This window comes from Haplochromis burtoni, unplaced genomic scaffold (genome assembly GCF_018398535.1).
Source record: "Haplochromis burtoni strain Fernald_Lab_line unplaced genomic scaffold, NCSU_Asbu1 Contig_902, whole genome shotgun sequence".
In the NCBI taxonomy this organism is placed as follows: domain Eukaryota; kingdom Metazoa; phylum Chordata; class Actinopteri; order Cichliformes; family Cichlidae; genus Haplochromis; species Haplochromis burtoni.
In genome coordinates, this window is record NW_024583263.1 from 43,337 (window position 1) to 61,418 (window position 18,082).

Consider the following 18,082-nt stretch of genomic DNA (forward strand, 5'->3'; position numbering starts at 1 on the left):
TACATGTGTCATAACTATTTGTTTAATTAATTAATTCCAATTTTAATTAATTATTTAATGGTGTATTTAATTAATTCATTATGGCAGTCCTGGCGCTCCATATTTTTGTTGGTGGAGTATTGATTTTATGTACAATTCCACGGGTAGACGCGATCTGTATGGTCCGACTTTGCACATGCGCAGTAAGGATCAGGGTGTCCGATCCGTAACTCGTTTTTTTTCTCGTTTTTTTTTCTACGTTATATTGAAATGTTTCATTATTGCAAACATTTTCTCAGGCGGAGAGACGTCGTGGAGTGTCAGCCTATGGTGTCCAGTGTGTGTGTCCAGTGTGTGTGTCCAGGAGAGATGACCTCCGCTGTTTTACTCTGAGGAGGTAGGACTGTCCTAATTTATTTATAATTTAATTATTATTCAAATTGGGCATGATTTATACTAGATTGACTATATTGAAGTAGTACAGTATTTGCTGGGGTAATGCATTGGCATTACCCCAGCAATTATTATATTGTGCTACTAAGACCGCTACCCAGGAATTTTCTGTGCTGAATAAATGACAATATTTTGGTGAATGTCTTGTTTAGATATCTGAAAATTTTCATCGGATCACAAGCAAAGACCTCCTGGAGACCTTCAATGCATCCCTTGACAAATTTGTGCCTGGCCTGCTGAAACTGTACCGGTCTAAGAAGGGAGCTCTTTGTGAGGAGATGGAAGACCTCCTGGATAAATTTGACGAACATGTGAGTGAAGTGCTTCTTTATCTGACATTTTTAGAAGAGAGTATACTTTTCTCTTAACAGAAACTGAAAAAGATGTTGGCTTCAAACAAAACACATCAGTCAGTAAAAATTTATGTCATCAGTCATTGCTTTGTTCTTATTTGGCAGTGTTTTTATTTAATTTGTAAATAGAAAGTAAAATTGTTAACATGATGTTGTTGTTGGGTTTTTTTTGTAAGTTTTGTGTGTTGCTGGGTCTGACCTGTGCTTTATTTTCATTACTATGAGAGTTCTGATTTTGCATTGTGTATAGTACACCATGTTACTACACTAATTGAAATTCTTGTTTTCCACTGAATACTTTTTAGGCATCTGACATTGTGTCCCACCGGCACTGAGAGGCCAGCCCATTTTCCTCAGAGAAGATGCAACAGAGGTTTTCCTGAAATGCTTAGTAAGTACAAAAAAGTAATGCAAGTAAAACTAATTGCTATGAGATGTTTTTAAAGTATGAGTTAATCCAAAATGTAAATGTACACTTCCTCAGTGCAGTCCAGATAATTTTATAGTGGGGATTGCAGTTGTCATAACTCCCACTCCTTTTTTTTCTGCTGAGCAGCAGCTGGGCATTGTTAGTGGGTGTTCCATAGCAGAAAATATTTTTTGTACAAAACTCACAAGGATGCATTAATTAAAGGAAAATAAGCTTTTTCTTCTTAAAACCTCTATGAGTCAAATGACCAGCATGGTATAGAAGTTAAAGTTAAAATCTTTAGAAATTTGTTTGGTCTTTAGTTTTTCTTAGCTTTCAATAATTCATATTTTATTTTTCTTCAGGACACTGACATTTTGGAACCAGTGTTGAACGGTGTATCAGTTGCCATCCTCACCATCCTACAAGATGACGATGCCGATACGTCTGTGCGAGAACATGCAGTTGTGTTGGAAGGGGACATCGTGCTACATAACATTCCAGATCTCTCTACTGCCTTGGCATACCTCTTTGGCCTTCTGTATGCCCTCAACATTGATTATCCAAAGCAGATGAGTTACACCTTTAAAGCAATTGAGGCCATCTTATTTTGACCTGGTCGGACTTTATGAAGTTGAAGTGGATAAATCATTATTTGAAATGTAAATTTTAGTCAGATGAATCTGTATTGTTGAGAATATATGGTGAAAATTTGTCTTGTAGTATTTTAAAAGATTTGTTATAGTGTTTTCCACTTCACATGAAGCATAGAACTGGTGTTTTACCTGTTAGTTTCCTCTTCATTGATGGTAACATTTCTAATAACTTTTAACTTCCATAGTTCATCATAGTAAGCCCATGTAAAATGTCAATGTCTGGGTATATAGGCAATCGTTTGTGGAATTACCCTATTTAAGGTGCAATAGTTATGTTCAGCTTTTACAAGATGGTCAGGGTGTGTGCGTGAATTATTAAGTTGCTGGACACTTTTCTTTTTTGGTTCTGGACTCTGCAATTTTAACGTCTCTGCTGGGGTGCTCAAAGCACCCAAAAGAAACTGGCAACACGTTTTTGTTTGTTTGTTATTTCTTTTTCTTTCTTTCTTTTTTTTTTAACAGAAATTCACCCTACTGCCCATGACATTCTGAAATGTACTGAAAGCACTGTTGAACAACATAAATAAGCTTTTAGATAACATTGAATTGTGCTTTGTTTTATTCTATATCTATTTATTGAGTGTTCTTTCAAGTATAATCACAGCATACATTTTCCTTTGTTTATATAGGTACATTTTCAACTCACTGGAGTAAGAATTGTATGATTACTCAACAAGAATATCCTTGTTTGGTGAAGGCAGAAAAACATGGCATTGAAACCAGAATTTCTTCGTTAGACTTCCAGGATTATCCTAATTAGGTGAACAAGAAGAACCAAGTTGGCAGAACTTGTAAATCTTAGTTAAGTCAACAACAGTTGCAAAAGTTGAGAAAACTCAAAAATCTCTTGCATCATGTTGCCTTGAAATTTTACGTTTTCTCAACTTTTTCTTTTTTACAGTGTAGGGGCCACCGTAAATATACTTTTATTTATTCACTCCACATAAAATGTAATAAATAAATCATATAATACAAAAACCAACTATTCACATTTCAACTTTTAACTATTTAAATTTTCAGCTTTTTCCTTTTAAACAAATTTAAAGTGAAACAACACAAAACACTGCAAACCACAACACAATTAAATATAAATTAAAATATGAAAACAAAAAGAACATGCATATTCTCTGTCATATGGGCCGGCATGAATAAACTTTCTGAATCCTTTATCATCTGCCACTAAAAATAGTTGTGGATGATTAGTATACCTTTCTAATGTGACGTTGTTGTCCCTGGCTCTCTTTCTCTCTCTCTCCCTCCCGCTCTGTTCCTGTGCTACTGAGTGTAACTACCGCCCCTCCCCCCTCTGCCCAGCGCAAATCACAAGGCTGGCGTGTGGAGTGAAGTGGATAAAAGTGCGAGAGAGAAAGAAGAAGAAAAAAAACACGGCTCGCATCGTTCATGTCAAAGAGTCGGCTCTAAGAGCCGTTTCGTTCGCGACCGACACATCACTCACTACTTCTATGGTGGGATTGCCGGTCTTAACTTCAGGATGTGTATTGATCTGGAAAGGTACCCATTTGTCTTTAAGTTTGTGTGTGCTTGGATATTTCTGAGCATTATCGAGTACAGTGAAGGATCCTTATGGTCGGAAGTATACCGTTATGTACTCCATTGTGTCTTCATTATGTTCCCACAGTTGGGCTGCATAAGAAAAAACACTTGTTTCCTACTCTATCTTCTGCATAGGGTCCTTTTTATTTTTACCATTCCTCTTACCATAGCCATCCAGCAGTCTGTGTTCATTTTCATTTATGCTCTTCTCCCTGCCCCTGTATTCATCTTTTCTATAGCAAAGACCCTAAAAGCCCTCCTTGGCCTGTTGACACGTTGCTGCCATGCTTGTGCTGCTGCAGCAAGGACAACACTGCTGCCGATGTTAGTGATGATGGCAGCACAGAGGGATATGCTCATGAAGACAGAGACACATTAGAAGAAATGAAAAAGGGGTCACATGGTGGAGAAGATGGTGACAAATCAGAAAGAGTGGTATAAGGAAATGCAGTCTTCTACAGCAGGAATGTCTAACTCATTTCACATCGTGAGACACTTTGATCTTAAATAAGCAGAACTAGTGAAACTCCCCTTTCTGTCACTTTAAAGGAGATCAGTAGGAAGCTTCGTGAAACCTGTAAAAACAGTTAAAAGTCCTCAAGACCATAATACATATTACACCATAATTTGTCTGATTTTTAAGAATTTATTTGCAGTGTGATTTTCTAGGTTTTTTCCCCCCTCATTTTGTCTCTCATAGTTGAGGTACACCTATGATGAAAATTACAGGCGTCTCTCATCGTTTTAAGTGGGAGAACTTGCACAACTGCTGGCTGACTAAATACTTTTTTGCCCCACCGTGTTAATGAGTATCTCTACATGTCGGTTTATATGTATATATGTTTTTTTATTTATTCTGTTTGGTTTATTAATATGAGTGGTGGATCAGTTAAAGTGGTGGTTTAATTGTAGCCCAGGATAACTGTTGGGTGGTGATGACTTGTAGAGGTGTTTGAAGGATAAACAAAGTTATGCTGACAAGTGGTGTTTTCTGTGGTCATCTTCTGTCTTTTGTCAAAATAAAATAAAAGTGTCAATCATTGAAAAAGTGGATTTCAAATTAGTTTGTATGCACAGTTTCTGCTGTTTATTCTACTGTTGGCTCTGCATCACATCATACAGAACAGCAATCTCAAATATGGTCCTCTCAAGGATGCAGAAACCCCAACCATTTGTTGTTCAAACTTTCTGTTCGTGAGGGGCAGCCAATCAGAAGAAACTTAATTTAAAGGAACAAAAATGATGTATCAGCATGGTTCCTTTGTTACCAGTGTTGTTTAAGTGTGGCCTTAAAAGGGGGAGGGGCTAAAACAGAAAGGCTGAATGGAGGAGCTGGGAAAAGATACATGAACTGATGTCTTTGTCTTTATGTTGTTCTGGTTCATCAGCACTAATGTTGGTCCAGGTTCAACATTGCAGGTAACCAGTCACATTGCTGTGATGTCATAGTTTTGCGATGTGATGTTAAAACATCATCACACCAAACCCTAACCACAGTCTTGTAACCCTAACCCTAACCACGATCACATCCCAACCCCCAACTCTAATCCTGACCCTATTTTGGATTTTTTCCCGAGTGGACATCAGCATTTTTTTTCCGCATCACAGAACTATGTGATTAGTCACTTGCAATGTTGAATCTGGACCAACATTAATTATAACGATTCAGTATCATCGCCAATATCAGCAAACAACCATCAATCCCCTGTATAAGATAAACAAGGGTAATTTTGACTCATGGAGTTGGAAATAAGCATAATACTACTTTATCATTAATACAAATATAGTTTTTAAGGCTACAGTTAAAGGAGAAATGAAGTGTATACAGAGTGTTTGTAAACAAACTGTGATTAATGTTTTGTCCCATTAGGTCTCAGAAGTAATCAGCACATGTACAAACTTCTTAAAGGCCGCTGGTAAACCAGCAGATGATGAGATCCACGACTTACGATTAAACTTGCACTTTTTTCCACACAAATTTATTAAGAGAAACAAAGCATTTCAGCGTGTTGCTCACATGACAGAAGGCACAACAGTTAATGCACATTTCACTGCATTGGTTACAGCTGTTAGCACACGAAGAGGATGAAACCTCTCCACTAGAATGGCAGTGGGCAAAAAGCCAGCAAAAACACACGACATGACAGATTTATGGCTGAATCCTCGGCATGATGTATGTGATTTGTTTGCTTTCTGTGACTGCAAACAAACTCATTCTTACTTTGCGCATGTACTGGACTCACATCGCAAATTATAGGCAAAGCATAGTTTAGAAAAAAAATAAATATCCCTCTGTTATGGCTAAAAATACAATTTGAAAATATCTTCCCTTGAAGCAGAGTAAAAGTCTGCAGGTTACAGATAAAATCAGTGTAAAGAAGCTTAAAACACACACTTTACATACAAAATAATCAATGTTTACTTTGCTCTTGGACACTGAACATTACATTATCATAATTTGTTTGACTAATATCCATTTTCACTCTATATAAAAACTAGCTGTGTAGTTAAAGGCACAGAAAACCTTATTTAAACCATTTTAACACTTTTTCTCAGCCCAGAGACACAAACATAAACATTGCAGTGGTTCAGACATAGTTTCTCGTGGTACAGTATAACCTCTCTGAGATAAATCTAATCACACTAGTCACGATGTGTTCTCTGCTGCAGGGTGTTGTAAGTTGCCAAGGGGGTCACAGAAATTGAAAAATGACAGTTTAACAGCAGCCTGTCCTTTCAGAATAAGACCAGATATGGACTTTAGTCACAGAGCAGAATTATTTCTATAAACTGATTTTTCTGTTTCACTTATCACTGATATATTTATCAGTCTACTTCTTCTGTGGTGCACAACCTTAAGCTAGCGGTGGTTATGATTATTAGAGACACTGCTAGCTGGCAACTTTCAAACAGCAAAAGAAATGACAGAGAAGCTGCACCAACATGGCTGCCAGAGACAGTTACAGTAGGTCACCTGAGCTTAACTTGCGTGGGTAATCCTGTGTAGCACCATAGAGTAGGAGTTAACATACATAAACGAATTATTCTTTAGAAAATTCATATTCACAAAGGCACATCATAGTGTGTGCGTGTTTGTGTGTGGACAAAAACGGCGTCCGTGTCTATCTCCTGGAGTGGCCGGCGCTGTTCTCGATGCACAGCACGACGTTGGAGCTGGAGCAGCTGCTGGAGCTCTGCTGCAGCAAACTGCCACTCTGCAGCGGCGACGCCATGCCGGTCAGCGCGTGTTCGCCCACGCGCCACGTCTCGCAGAAGCTGTCGACGTGCCGCTCGCCTCTGCTAGTCGACCCGTGCCAGACCATCTTCTCTGGCCTGTGAAGAAACAGAAAAGCGTCATTCCGTAGCAAGCCTTAAAGACGTAATGTTAATGTAATGTTACGATTCATGCTGATTTGAGCCTCACCATGTGTTGTCGTGAAGAACGTCCTTGCCATCAAACGAGTAGATTGACACGTTTTCCTTCATTCTGCCGCCGCTGAAGATGTCGTCCCAGCTGTCAAACAGAACCTCGTCCTGGTGAACGCGAGGCACATGAATGAGTCAAATTACACTTTGTTGGGAATGTCAAAGCTTTAAAATGAGTCAACACTTAAGCGAGTATTTGAGGCTGGCTTTAATAGTGACTCAGTTCCACAGACTGTATGAAAAGGATGGAAATAGTCATAGTGCCACACATCTCTGTGCGCACCGAGAAGCTGAACCAAGGATTTGCATTCATCACTCCATCAGAACCTTTGCCATTGACTCAAGTTTTTTTTTCTTCAGCATATTGTTTTTGGATTTTTTCTGGCTTTATTAGACAGACTCAGTGAAGACTAACAGGAAAGCGAAGGTAAAGAGAGACATGGGGCAAAGGGCTGGACTTGAACCCAGGCCGGCCACTCTTACCCATGTGGCATATGGTCGCCTGCTCATCCAACTTAGCTAAACTGGCACCTGCTCAGACCAGTTTTTGTTTGATATTCATACAGCGGGGAAAATAAGTATTTGACACATCAGCATTTTCATCAGTAAGGGGATTTCTAAGTGGACTATTGACACAACATTTCCACCAGATGTTGCCATCAAGCCAAATATTGAATTCATACAAACAAATCAGAACATTGAAGTATACAAGTTAAACCATAATAAATAAAGTGAAATGACACAGGGAATAAGTATTGAATACATGAAGATAACAAGGGGCAAAATGACATAGAAAGCCAGGAGATCACCTGAAATCTGTCAGTATTGATAGAGAAATCCTGTCCCCTATCAGTACTAATTGATATCAGCTGCTTTAGTCCTAATTGATGGCCTATAAAGGCTCCTCATTACCCAGAAGGCACACAGGAAAGACTTCATGATGGGTAAAAGCAAAGAACTCTCTCAAGATCTTCGTAATCTTATCGTTGAAAAGCATTGTGATGGGAATGGTTATAGGTGCATTTCCAGAATGCTGAATGTTCCTGTGAGCACTGTGGGGGCCATTATCCGGAAATGGAAAGAGCATCAGTTCACCATAAACCTGCCACGATCAGGTGCTCCACGCAAGATCCCTGTCCGAGGAGTCCAAAGAATAATCAGGAGAGTTCTCCAAGAGCCAAGAACCACTCGGACAGAACTTCAGGAAGACCTTGCATCAGCAGGTACTGTTGTTTCAAAGAAAACTATAAGCAATGCACTGAACCGCCATGGCATCCATGCACGCTCACCACGCAAGACTCCATTGCTGAACAAAAAGCATGTCAAGGCTCGGTTAAAATTTGCGCAACAGCATTTGGAGAAGCCTGTGGATTATTGGAAGACTATAGTATGGTCAGATGAAAGCAAAATTGAACTTTTTGGCAGCCATTCTACACACCATGTTTGGAGAAGGAATGGCACTGCTCACCACCCCAAGAACACCATACCAACAGTTAAGTTTGGGGGTGGTAGCATCATGGTTTGGGGCTGCTTTTCAGCAAGGGGTACTGGCAGACTTCATATTATTGAAGGCAGGATGAATGGAGAGATGTACCGGGACATTCTGGATAAAAATCTGCTGCCATCTACCAGGAAGCTAAAAATGAAAAGAGGGTGGACATTTCAGCAAGACAATGATCCCAAACACAAGGCCAAGGAAACAATGAAGTGGTTTCAAAGAAAGAAAATCAAGTTGCTTGAATGGCCCAGTCAATCACCTGACCTAAATCCCATAGAAAATCTATGGAGAGAACTGAAGATTAAAGTTCATAAAAGAGGCCCAAGGAACCTTCAAGATTTAAAGACCGTTTGTGTGGAAGAATGGGCCAGAATCACTCCTGAGCAATGCAGACGACTGGTCTATCCATACAAGAGGCGTCTAGAAGCTGTAATCACCAACAAAGGCTTTTCTACAAAGTATTAAATAAAGTGTGTTCAATACTTATTCCCTGTGTCATTGCACTTTATTTAATATGATCCAACTTGTATACTTCAATGTTCTGATTTGTTTGTATGAATTCAATATTTGGCTTGATGGCAACATCTGGTGGAAATGTTGTGTCAATAGTCCACTTAGAAATCCCCTTACTGATGAAAATGCTGATGTGTCAAATACTTATTTTCCCCGCTGTACCTACCATTCTCAGTTGTTTTAAGGACACACTACACAATATCCTAAAATATGCCAAGTTTTCAGCTAATAGCTCTTTGTAAATCACTTTGTCGCAAAAATAATATTTTATGTCTGTCAAACTGTGTTATCTTTGGCATTTTTCATTGATTCAACCAAAGAAATGGGAACAAATGATGTGGTCTGTGACAGGCTGCTAGTAACAAAGTGTCTAACAATACAATGTATAACTCATTCCTTGTGTTAGCTACCTCTTTTATCACTGAATGATGCACAGGTCAGTGTTAAATGGTTTATATTCCTTTAAAAATATTCAGGTACAAAGACTAGACTGACAAATGAGTGAAAAAAGAAATCTGGGAGAACTATTGCTGAAGAATGCTTTACAAATTAGAGTGTCCTGTGATGGCACGCATTTTAAAAACAGACATGCCCTCCCTCAATTTAAGTCTTTACAAAATCCAAACAGCACAGTAATGCAAATAATTAGCCCGGTGTACAGTTGATGTGAAGGGTCAAATTAGTGATTCATAAACTTTATGTGTTTATACTGGGCTGTAAATATGTTTACTTCTGCTGTAGGTTTTTGTCCTTTTAAACGTGGAACTTTAGGGTGACTGACTTACTTCTTTGACCAGTCTCAAGTGGCCATTAGAGGAACTGCAGGTTTTTGCCTCAATTTTGCCCTCTTATAATCATAGCCTAACAGAGAGATTACAGCTGAAGCGAGCTTCGATCTGAAAGTTAGCATAGCGGTATCTTTGACTGACTGATGGGCAGCTGTAGTTGCTAGCTTGCTCCTGAGTCAGTGGTGTCTTCTAGAGCATTTTTAATCGATAAAGATCTTGGCTTCTTGTGCTCCAGTTTTACTGAATGAATTTCTATATTTTATTCGTCTATTATTTAACACTAATCTGTACCCTTCCATCTAAATATAGTCCCTCATGGCTCTAAAGGCCAACATGGCTGTAACTGTAAGGATAAAGTCACAGCAGGAAGAGAACAGGTGATGTCACTGAGATTATGTCCATCTATTTTATACAGTCTGTGAGAGCAATGCATAAACTTGCACGAGACACCGGTCACGTCAGGTTGGGTGAAAACACTGTTTAACTACCTTCAAGTTGACTACTGATAAATTCTGTCTGTCAGTTTTGCGGACGATGCTGTGGAGATCCTGGAGTCTGGAAGACAGGAAGGCCCGGAAAGTTCCCTTCATCCCAATGCCCTGAGCCTGGGTGAAGCACAGGAAGTCTGCACCGCGGATGCCCCGCATGGAGCCAGTCTGAGGGCTGTTCAGAGCAATCAGGTGGAGCTGTGGGGAAACATGCCAAGAAGTAAAAATGTATTCTTACAATGTGAGTAGCTAGACTTTGAGATGTACCAAGTGGTTTGTCTTACCACTGGCCCAGAAGTGTGATAGTGGACCGGACTCTGGGGTTGACGTGGGGGTGGTCTTCGTGGAGTGGTGATCGGGTAACGAGTGTCCACAACATAATACCTGTTATCAGGTGAGTTTAACCGGTCTGTATAACTTGGAAACCTGGGATCTGTTAGTTCCGGGTACCGTGGTTCTGACTGATACCGCGAATCAGGCTGGTATCTGGGATCGACGTAAGTAGGTTTATAGTCAGGCTCAGCATGTGGTTGGGCCGGACTCTCATGCGGCTGGTTGAAGTGGTTGGTGGAGGTGCCCGCGTGGGAGTGGTGGTCTTGGAAGTAAGGGACAACTGGCGGAGGCTCCACAGCAGCAACCTCATTACCCTAAATATGCAGCATGTGGCTTGTTAAAACTGGGCACGCTATATACCTGAATTACCAGATAAAAGACAAATAAAATTATGCTCACATCCTCCCTGGGGAAAGCGATGTACTCCCCAAGCTGAAAAATAAGAAAAAACAGAATGAATATAGATAAAAACTCCACAGTTGAAATATTTTTGCATCTTTCCGGCTGATTTATGAAGATGAATGTTTCACCTGGACTTGACGAACTCCATCCCGGACTCGTAGGTAGAGATCTGTTTGGTCTAGTATGTACACCAGAGAGCCCTCAGGTTGTCTTCTAGCTGTAGCTGTCATCGTTTCGTAAGACCTCAACACTGTCACCTGCAAACACAGACCACAATGTGGATTACTGTGCAGCTGACACGTGTGTTTTTGTTGTGGTTTTAGAAAATTATTTAAAAAAAACAAAACTGGATGGACTTCCAAGTTTTATGCTAATCCATTGAGGTAATCAATGATAATTTCCAGCTCTTTAAAATTTGAACGCCCAACATTTTTTTTAAAGTTCATGACAGACAACCAGAAAATAAACAAAAGTTTTACTCACCCCAGAGGTCACACCAGGCACTCCAGGAGGTCCAGGAGGTCCTGGTGGTCCAGGAATACTGATAGCTGTGGTTCAAGCACAGATTTGTTAAACATAGGCTAAATGCTTGGATAAGCATTATCGTTATCGTTGCAGGCGCCAGACATGGAAAAGAGAACACCTTCTCAAAAGACATGAATCTGAGCACACAGAGTTGAAATGCAATGATGCAGTGAAGTTTTCTTCAGTATAAAGTAATAAAATGATAGTTATCTATGGGTAGACAATGAACAGATAATTCAGCACACTTTAAATGCTACATCATTACCCAAATTCTTAAAAGCAAAAACCAAAAAACTAGTTTAAAAGTGAATATAAGCAGGAGGTTTAACTTTTACAGGCACTTTTGTATCAGAGGCTTTTGTTGATGACAAACCTGCCAGAATTCCATCTATCACATAAAGTTTTCTTGTATATGTGGGGAAATTTTTAGAAATGATAAGCAGCTCTTCATGCACAAAAACTCAGAGGACACTTTAAAATGCAAGACTGTTAATCCAGGTGGGGTTTAAATTAAAGGAGCAGCAAGTCATTCAAATTTTAATATATAAATCACCTTCTTTTAAGAAGTCTTTCATATTTAAGGGATGTTTTCCAGTTTAACTCACTCTGTGTGCCTCTGTAAGATCCATCTAGTGATGCTCCTGGAGGTCCAGGTGGCCCTGGTGGTCCAGGTGGTCCATCATACCCTCTTCCAGGTGGTCCAGGTGGCCCCTGGGGGCCTGGTGGGCCAATAATGGAGTCTCCTTTAGGGCCCTAATAAGACAGGAGGACACAGAGTCTGATTTACAGCATCTTTAAAAACATGAAGTGGCAGTATGTTTTCCAGAGTGTGATCGTACTGGAGGTCCAGGCACTCCCGGGGCTCCGACTCCGCTTCCTCCATACCGGGGGTCATAATATCCTCCGCCTGGCTCTCCTTTCTCTCCTTTCACGCCACTTTCACCTTTCAGCTCATTCTGGGTAGACACATTAAAAATCAGAGAGAAAGCCAGCAGTACAATCAAAACTCAAACCAATTTGAACAACTTAATCTTAAAATATAAAGGCATAAAATCTAAAGTGTGCAAAGGCGAGGGATTACCTTTAAACTGTAAATGTCAATGTTTGATCCAAAACCTGGAACAGACAAAAATGTCTTGCCTTAAATTTGTCCACACACTGAAAACTTTAAACATTTACACGTCTGTCAGGGACGTTACCTGGTGGTCCCCGATCTCCTTTCTCTCCTTTAACTGTTAAAAAACAACAAGTTAAACAACCGCAAGAACACAGCATTTCCTCAAATCCTGACTTTATTTACTGTAACTGCAAAGGATAACGACCCGTTATTAGAGTCAGGCCAAACATAGAGGCCAAACAACTGCTGCTTCTGAACCTTTTAGTTACTGCTAAACTCCACCAGTGGGACGGTGTAATTCAAACACAGCTCTCCACCTAAACCCTTTTTAAGTCTAAAATCACTGTGGGGAGAAATCTTTTTGAGATTTTTGGAGGTTTTTTAACTGCTGGACCGAGATCAGACAGCTGTTGCATATCTTCCAGCCTTTCTGCTAAGCCAAGCTAACCATGATGCTTCACATTCACCATACAGATATTAAGGTAATATATTGTACTTCTTAAAATGTTTCTCATAACGTTGGCATCTAACATTGAATTTGAAGTGAACTCACCGGCATAATACCTGGAGTAATCATATCCCTGAAATTAAAAGGAAAGAATTAGGGAACTTTAACCCATTTTGACCGATATATGCACCACAACAGGAAAATATCATGTCTGGACTCACTCCGAGTCTGTCAATAGGAACAGGAGGTCCGGGAGGCCCAGGGGGCCCTGGTGGGCCTGGTGGTCCCTGAGACACAAAAAATAATATTGATTACTGTTTCTGTAAAAGATGACAAATGGATTGAAATCAGGATCTGATAAAAAGGCAAAGTCAAATCTTCAGCACTCACAGGGTATCCGTATCCAGATCCACTGCCTGCATCTCCCTTCTCTCCTTTGGCACCGTTTAGTCCTGGTCGACCCTAAAACAAGACAAAGGACGCAGAATGTCACAGTTACATTCTGACATAATGAACTTCTAAAAAAATAATTAGTTATTAATACTGTCTTCCCTCTCAACCCTGCAAATCAAAGCTTCCTAAGATTGGACTCCACTGTTGTTCTTTTTTCACAGTTGCTGTCACATAAATCTAATATGAAGAATCAACTGATTGCCATAGTATTTGCACAAACCACTACATTTCTGACTTCATACTTTTACACTTTATATTTGTAGCCATGAGATCAGCATCAAGGGTGATATTTCCCTACAGGGCAGCTGTTTGTGTCATTACTCCAGTCAAATACCTGCCTAACTATGTGAAGGCTTATCATGAAATCTTTGTAAAGATGCCAAACTTACCGATCGGCCAGGAAAACCAATCTCCCCCTTCTGGCCTTGAGGACCTTGTGGACCCTGGAGAAAAATGTACATTGAAGCTCGTTATACTAATCTGATTTTGCTAACTTGTTAAACAAGTCTAAAGTTGTGAACTTTTAAAATTTAGACAACATACTGGAAATCCCATTGGGCCAGGACTTCCTCTCTCGCCCTGCAAATTAAGACACAAGCACACTGTAAACATCACACACAGTGATATTTTGATTTAAACATATTAGGAATGATCACCTGAACAAGAACTATCCATGCCAACACTGATATCGGTATCGGATCGACACTAAAGCAGCTGGATAAATACTTTGTTTCTATCATCAAAGTCCATAATGACAGATTTTTTTTAACTTGATTTATTTACCGGCTGTCCTGTCAAGCCTCCCAGGAATAGAGGTCTCCCATCAGGCCCCGTGATGACACTAGGCTCTCCTTTTTCTCCCTGAACAAAAAGCAAGAACTTACAAAAATACTACTGGAAACAGTATTTAAGTCACAAGGTTTTTAAAAAATATTGTTGATATTAAAATATTGAACTCCATTCGTTTCCTGTTACTTTAACACAAATTGTGTTAAATAATTTGGAAAGTAAAAAGAATGTCACTTACTGAGAGGAATGTAATTAAAAATCATGTGAAATCATGTTAATATGAAAATGTATTAAATTAAAAAACAATGGTGCACAAAATATAATGAATATACATGTCTTAAAATGTGAAATGAACAAACAAAGATATGCACCTACCTTAGGTGCATATCCTGGTGGCCCTGGGTTCCCTTTTTCCCCTTTTGGTCCCATTGGGCCCTAAATCCATACACACAATATAATCACTTACTTGCATTGTTTTGAATCAGTTGGTTTCCTACAGGCTCAACTGTTTGATGATCATGGTGATACGTACTGGGAATCCTGCCCTGCCTGGAATACCTGGTCCAACCTGAAAAAGAAACGCAGTTTGAAAATGCTAAAATATTCTCTCAACTTAATGTTTTGTGGCGACGCTTTTGATAAGATTGTTAGGGGACTGAGGGGCGCATTCACCTACCTGCCCTGCTTCATTCCAATAAAGGTCGTTATACTAGCAAGACAAAGTTAGGTCAGTTAGTATGAATGTGAATGAGCAAACAAGCATGCTGTGGCTATTAGTGTAGATGAGTAACATCAGGCTGTGCTGTGTGGGTTAGTGTTATTTCACATATTAATCCAGAATCATTCAACCTCTGTACATTTACAAGTTGAATGAAGACTCACATCTCCTCCTGGCTGGTAGATGATCTGTCCTGGAGGTCCAGGAGGGCCTGGAGGTCCAGGTGGTCCACCATCTCTTCCTGGCAAACCCTGTTACAAATTGGTGCATTATCAGGCAGAAATGGGTGCGTATGCAATATGTTCAGAGCATAGTTTAATAGAGTCCTTGTCTGAATGAATATTGCATTATTGAATATTGAACATGCATATGAAACTTTTGACTGGTACTGAATAATAATGGATTGGATTTTATATAGCGCTTTTCAAGGCACCCAAAGCGCTTTACAATACCACTATTCATTCACACACTGGTGGAGGCAGCTACAGTTGTAGCCACAGCTGCCCTGGGGCAGACTGACAGAAGCGAGGCTGCCATATCGCGCCATCGGCCCCTCTGGCCAAAACCTGTAGGGAAGTAGGGTAAAGTGTCTTGCCCAAGGACACAACGACCAGGACAGAAAGTCCAGGGATCGAACCGGCAACCTTCTGGTTACAGATGCGATTCCCAACCCCCTGAGCCACGGTCGCTCCAATATAAAGGCATCATCTGCATATAACTCAATCCGAAGGTCAGCGATCATAACATTGAGACATACAGAAATAAAAGGACCTAATGTAGAAACCTTCAAAGAAAGTTTTGTTGGTAACTATAATTGCTGTCATCGGCATATAACTAAACTCCACAAAAGGAAAGTTTGCATGAATTCAATAAAACTAATGAAAACATAGGTAGGCCCAAACAGAACTTTGAAGCACTTGCGATCTTGCACGTGTTGCTTCTGTTCTAAAGAAATCTTCAAAGAGATCACATGATCTATGACAAATTATCCTATATACACATTCCTTTCATCGATTTAGATAGACAGTAAACTCTAGATAAATTATAATAACTAAAAGGTTATTTGGGAACTGCATATGCTGATGAAGCTGATATGAAATGAAGAGCTTCCTAACAACTTTAAGTCTGCATTCAACTCACCCTCTCTCCTTTCTCGCCACTGTCTCCCTTTGGACCCTAAAAAATAATCAGGATACTGTATTAGAAGACCATATCATTAATACTAGTAAGTGTACAGTAACACTAATGTTAGCCATACTTTTTCTCCAGTTGAACCATTCAAGCCAGGGATCCCAGGAGGTCCTCGTGGTCCTTCTGCTCCTTTGCTACCAGGTGTTCCTGGTAAACCTGGATTTCCCTAAAAAAACAGTAAAACATATTCTTTACAGGAGTGGTGAATTCATAAAAGTATGACATAAATTCACTGAATTAAAATGGAATGCTGCTACTAATATTGTTAATAAGACAAACTTTGGAAGACTTTTTTCATTTATGTTAATGTACATATAAAACATAGGTATGGTTTCTCACTTAATATCCAGGATTTTGGGGGGTTAAAAAACTGTGCTTATGAATTGTGAAACAATATAGGACTCATGTAGATGTAATGACTACTGTAAGTATCCTTGGGCAAGATACTGAACCCTAAGTTGTTCTGTGATGTATGCATCAGAGTGTGAATGTGGGCTAAAAAAAAGTGCTTTGATGAAAGTGCATGAATGATGGATCACAAATATGAAAATTTAAAAAAAAGGATATAAAGGATTATAATAAATATTATTAAAACATACACGTTTTAATAATCACTTTGTGTGTGACGATGTTGCACTGAGACTGATCCACACATTAAGGAGGGAATACTGCATATACAGACAAATACAGACATTTATACTACTCTATAGTAAGAGTCTATAAAAAATATTGTAAGCATTTTTTTAGATCTTTATTTTTCTATGTGTAATTTATTGATATTAAATCTAGGCTAAATACTAATGTAATCTTTATTGTCAGGTCTAATAAAACAAGTCTTAGATGTTTTTAACTAACCCAGAGCTTATCAGACTGAAAAGCCAACTGAATATGTGATTAACAGATACACAACAGAGCAAATAATTGAACAAATCATTTGAAAACACATATATAACTGATATCAGTAATAAACAGAAAACCAAAGTGGCCCCAAAGTCGAACCTTGAGGCACACCTTTTTATATTTGATTCAGACCCTTGTACTCTGATGTGAAATTTATACTTTATGTGACTTAAGTAGCCACACTCATGCCAAAAAAAGAGGATAGCTCGGATGCTAAACAAAAGCAAAATTACTGTGGAGATAGTTGGATTTAATCCTAATTCGAATTGATGTTAATAGGGGCAGGGATGGCTCCAGGTCAGGGGTTTGAATCCACTGAACGGCTACCCTGAGGTACCCCTGAGCAAGATACCATTCCTACAAACTGCTCCCTGGGCGCCCAATGGCTACCCACTGCTTCACTGGGTGAATGGGTTAAATGCAAAGAGGAATTTTTCCCATGGGGATCAATAAAGTTTAAGAAGAAAAAATATACTACAGTGGCTTGCACTGCTGTTGAACAGTGCTCCATGGGATGTTCAAGGCTTGGGAAATCTTTGGGAAAGCTTGCTATAAATTTCTCAATAACTTTATCCCTGACCTGTCTGGTATCTAAACCCAATCGAGAATCTGTGGCAAGATCTGAAAACTGCTGTTCACAAACGCTGTCCATCTAATCTGACTGAGCTGGAGCTGTTTTGCAAAGAAGAATGGGCAAGGATTTCAGTCTCTAGATGTTGTATAGGAATTTCTTTCACTTATTAATCACATTATTGTATGATGCCTTGGTGCCACTGGATTTTAACATGTCTGACACTCATACGTTAAGAGGGGGTGCAGTAAGGATGTTGGGGGAAACAGGAACTCCACAGGAAGAGTCTTTTGTCTCTTCAAGGACTCTGGGAGGTAGCAAGGGAGTGTAAACCTTAAGGTGTGAAACAGCTGTGTACTGGCTTTTGTTCCTGGAGATGGTATTTAACTGAGAGCCATGCTAGGCTCAGTGAGACTCTGCTGACCGTCTGCCCCGTGGTCATGCAGGGGCTCCACAAGCTTGGTTGTATGTTCTTTGTGTGTTTGGATTAAAGAATGTCAGCTACCGCTCACCGCTCG

At 39.6% G+C, this 18,082-nt stretch overlaps 1 protein-coding gene across 5 annotated transcripts in view; it reads right to left on the minus strand.

Moving 5' to 3' along the window:
* Positions 1-4,578: 4,578 nt before the first annotated feature.
* Positions 4,579-18,082, minus strand: part of LOC102292375 (collagen alpha-1(XVIII) chain) — a 55,598-nt gene continuing 42,094 nt past the window's right edge. For 2 of the 5 annotated variants that reach the window (XM_042216030.1, XM_042216029.1), the window contains exons 20-42: positions 16,161-16,259; positions 16,043-16,078; positions 15,067-15,153; positions 14,861-14,893; positions 14,717-14,752; positions 14,560-14,619; positions 14,179-14,256; positions 13,939-13,974; positions 13,785-13,838; positions 13,333-13,404; positions 13,164-13,229; positions 13,048-13,075; positions 12,577-12,609; positions 12,459-12,493; positions 12,217-12,333; positions 11,983-12,130; positions 11,336-11,400; positions 10,981-11,109; positions 10,850-10,882; positions 10,402-10,764; positions 10,118-10,315; positions 6,829-6,938; positions 4,580-6,737 (exon numbers count right to left, since the gene is read on the minus strand). In XM_042216030.1, the coding sequence (XP_042071964.1) occupies positions 6,527-6,737; positions 6,829-6,938; positions 10,118-10,315; positions 10,402-10,764; positions 10,850-10,882; positions 10,981-11,109; positions 11,336-11,400; positions 11,983-12,130; positions 12,217-12,333; positions 12,459-12,493; positions 12,577-12,609; positions 13,048-13,075; positions 13,164-13,229; positions 13,333-13,404; positions 13,785-13,838; positions 13,939-13,974; positions 14,179-14,256; positions 14,560-14,619; positions 14,717-14,752; positions 14,861-14,893; positions 15,067-15,153; positions 16,043-16,078; positions 16,161-16,259 (2,127 nt within the window). In that variant the 3' untranslated portion in view covers positions 4,580-6,526. Of the gene's footprint in view, positions 6,738-6,828; positions 6,939-10,117; positions 10,316-10,401; positions 10,765-10,849; positions 10,883-10,980; positions 11,110-11,335; positions 11,401-11,982; positions 12,131-12,216; positions 12,334-12,458; positions 12,494-12,576; positions 12,610-13,047; positions 13,076-13,163; positions 13,230-13,332; positions 13,405-13,784; positions 13,839-13,938; positions 13,975-14,178; positions 14,257-14,559; positions 14,620-14,716; positions 14,753-14,860; positions 14,894-15,066; positions 15,154-16,042; positions 16,079-16,160; positions 16,260-18,082 lie in introns of all 5 variants that reach the window. The other 3 variants (XM_014330639.2, XM_042216031.1, XM_042216028.1) reach the window with 3 other exon arrangements.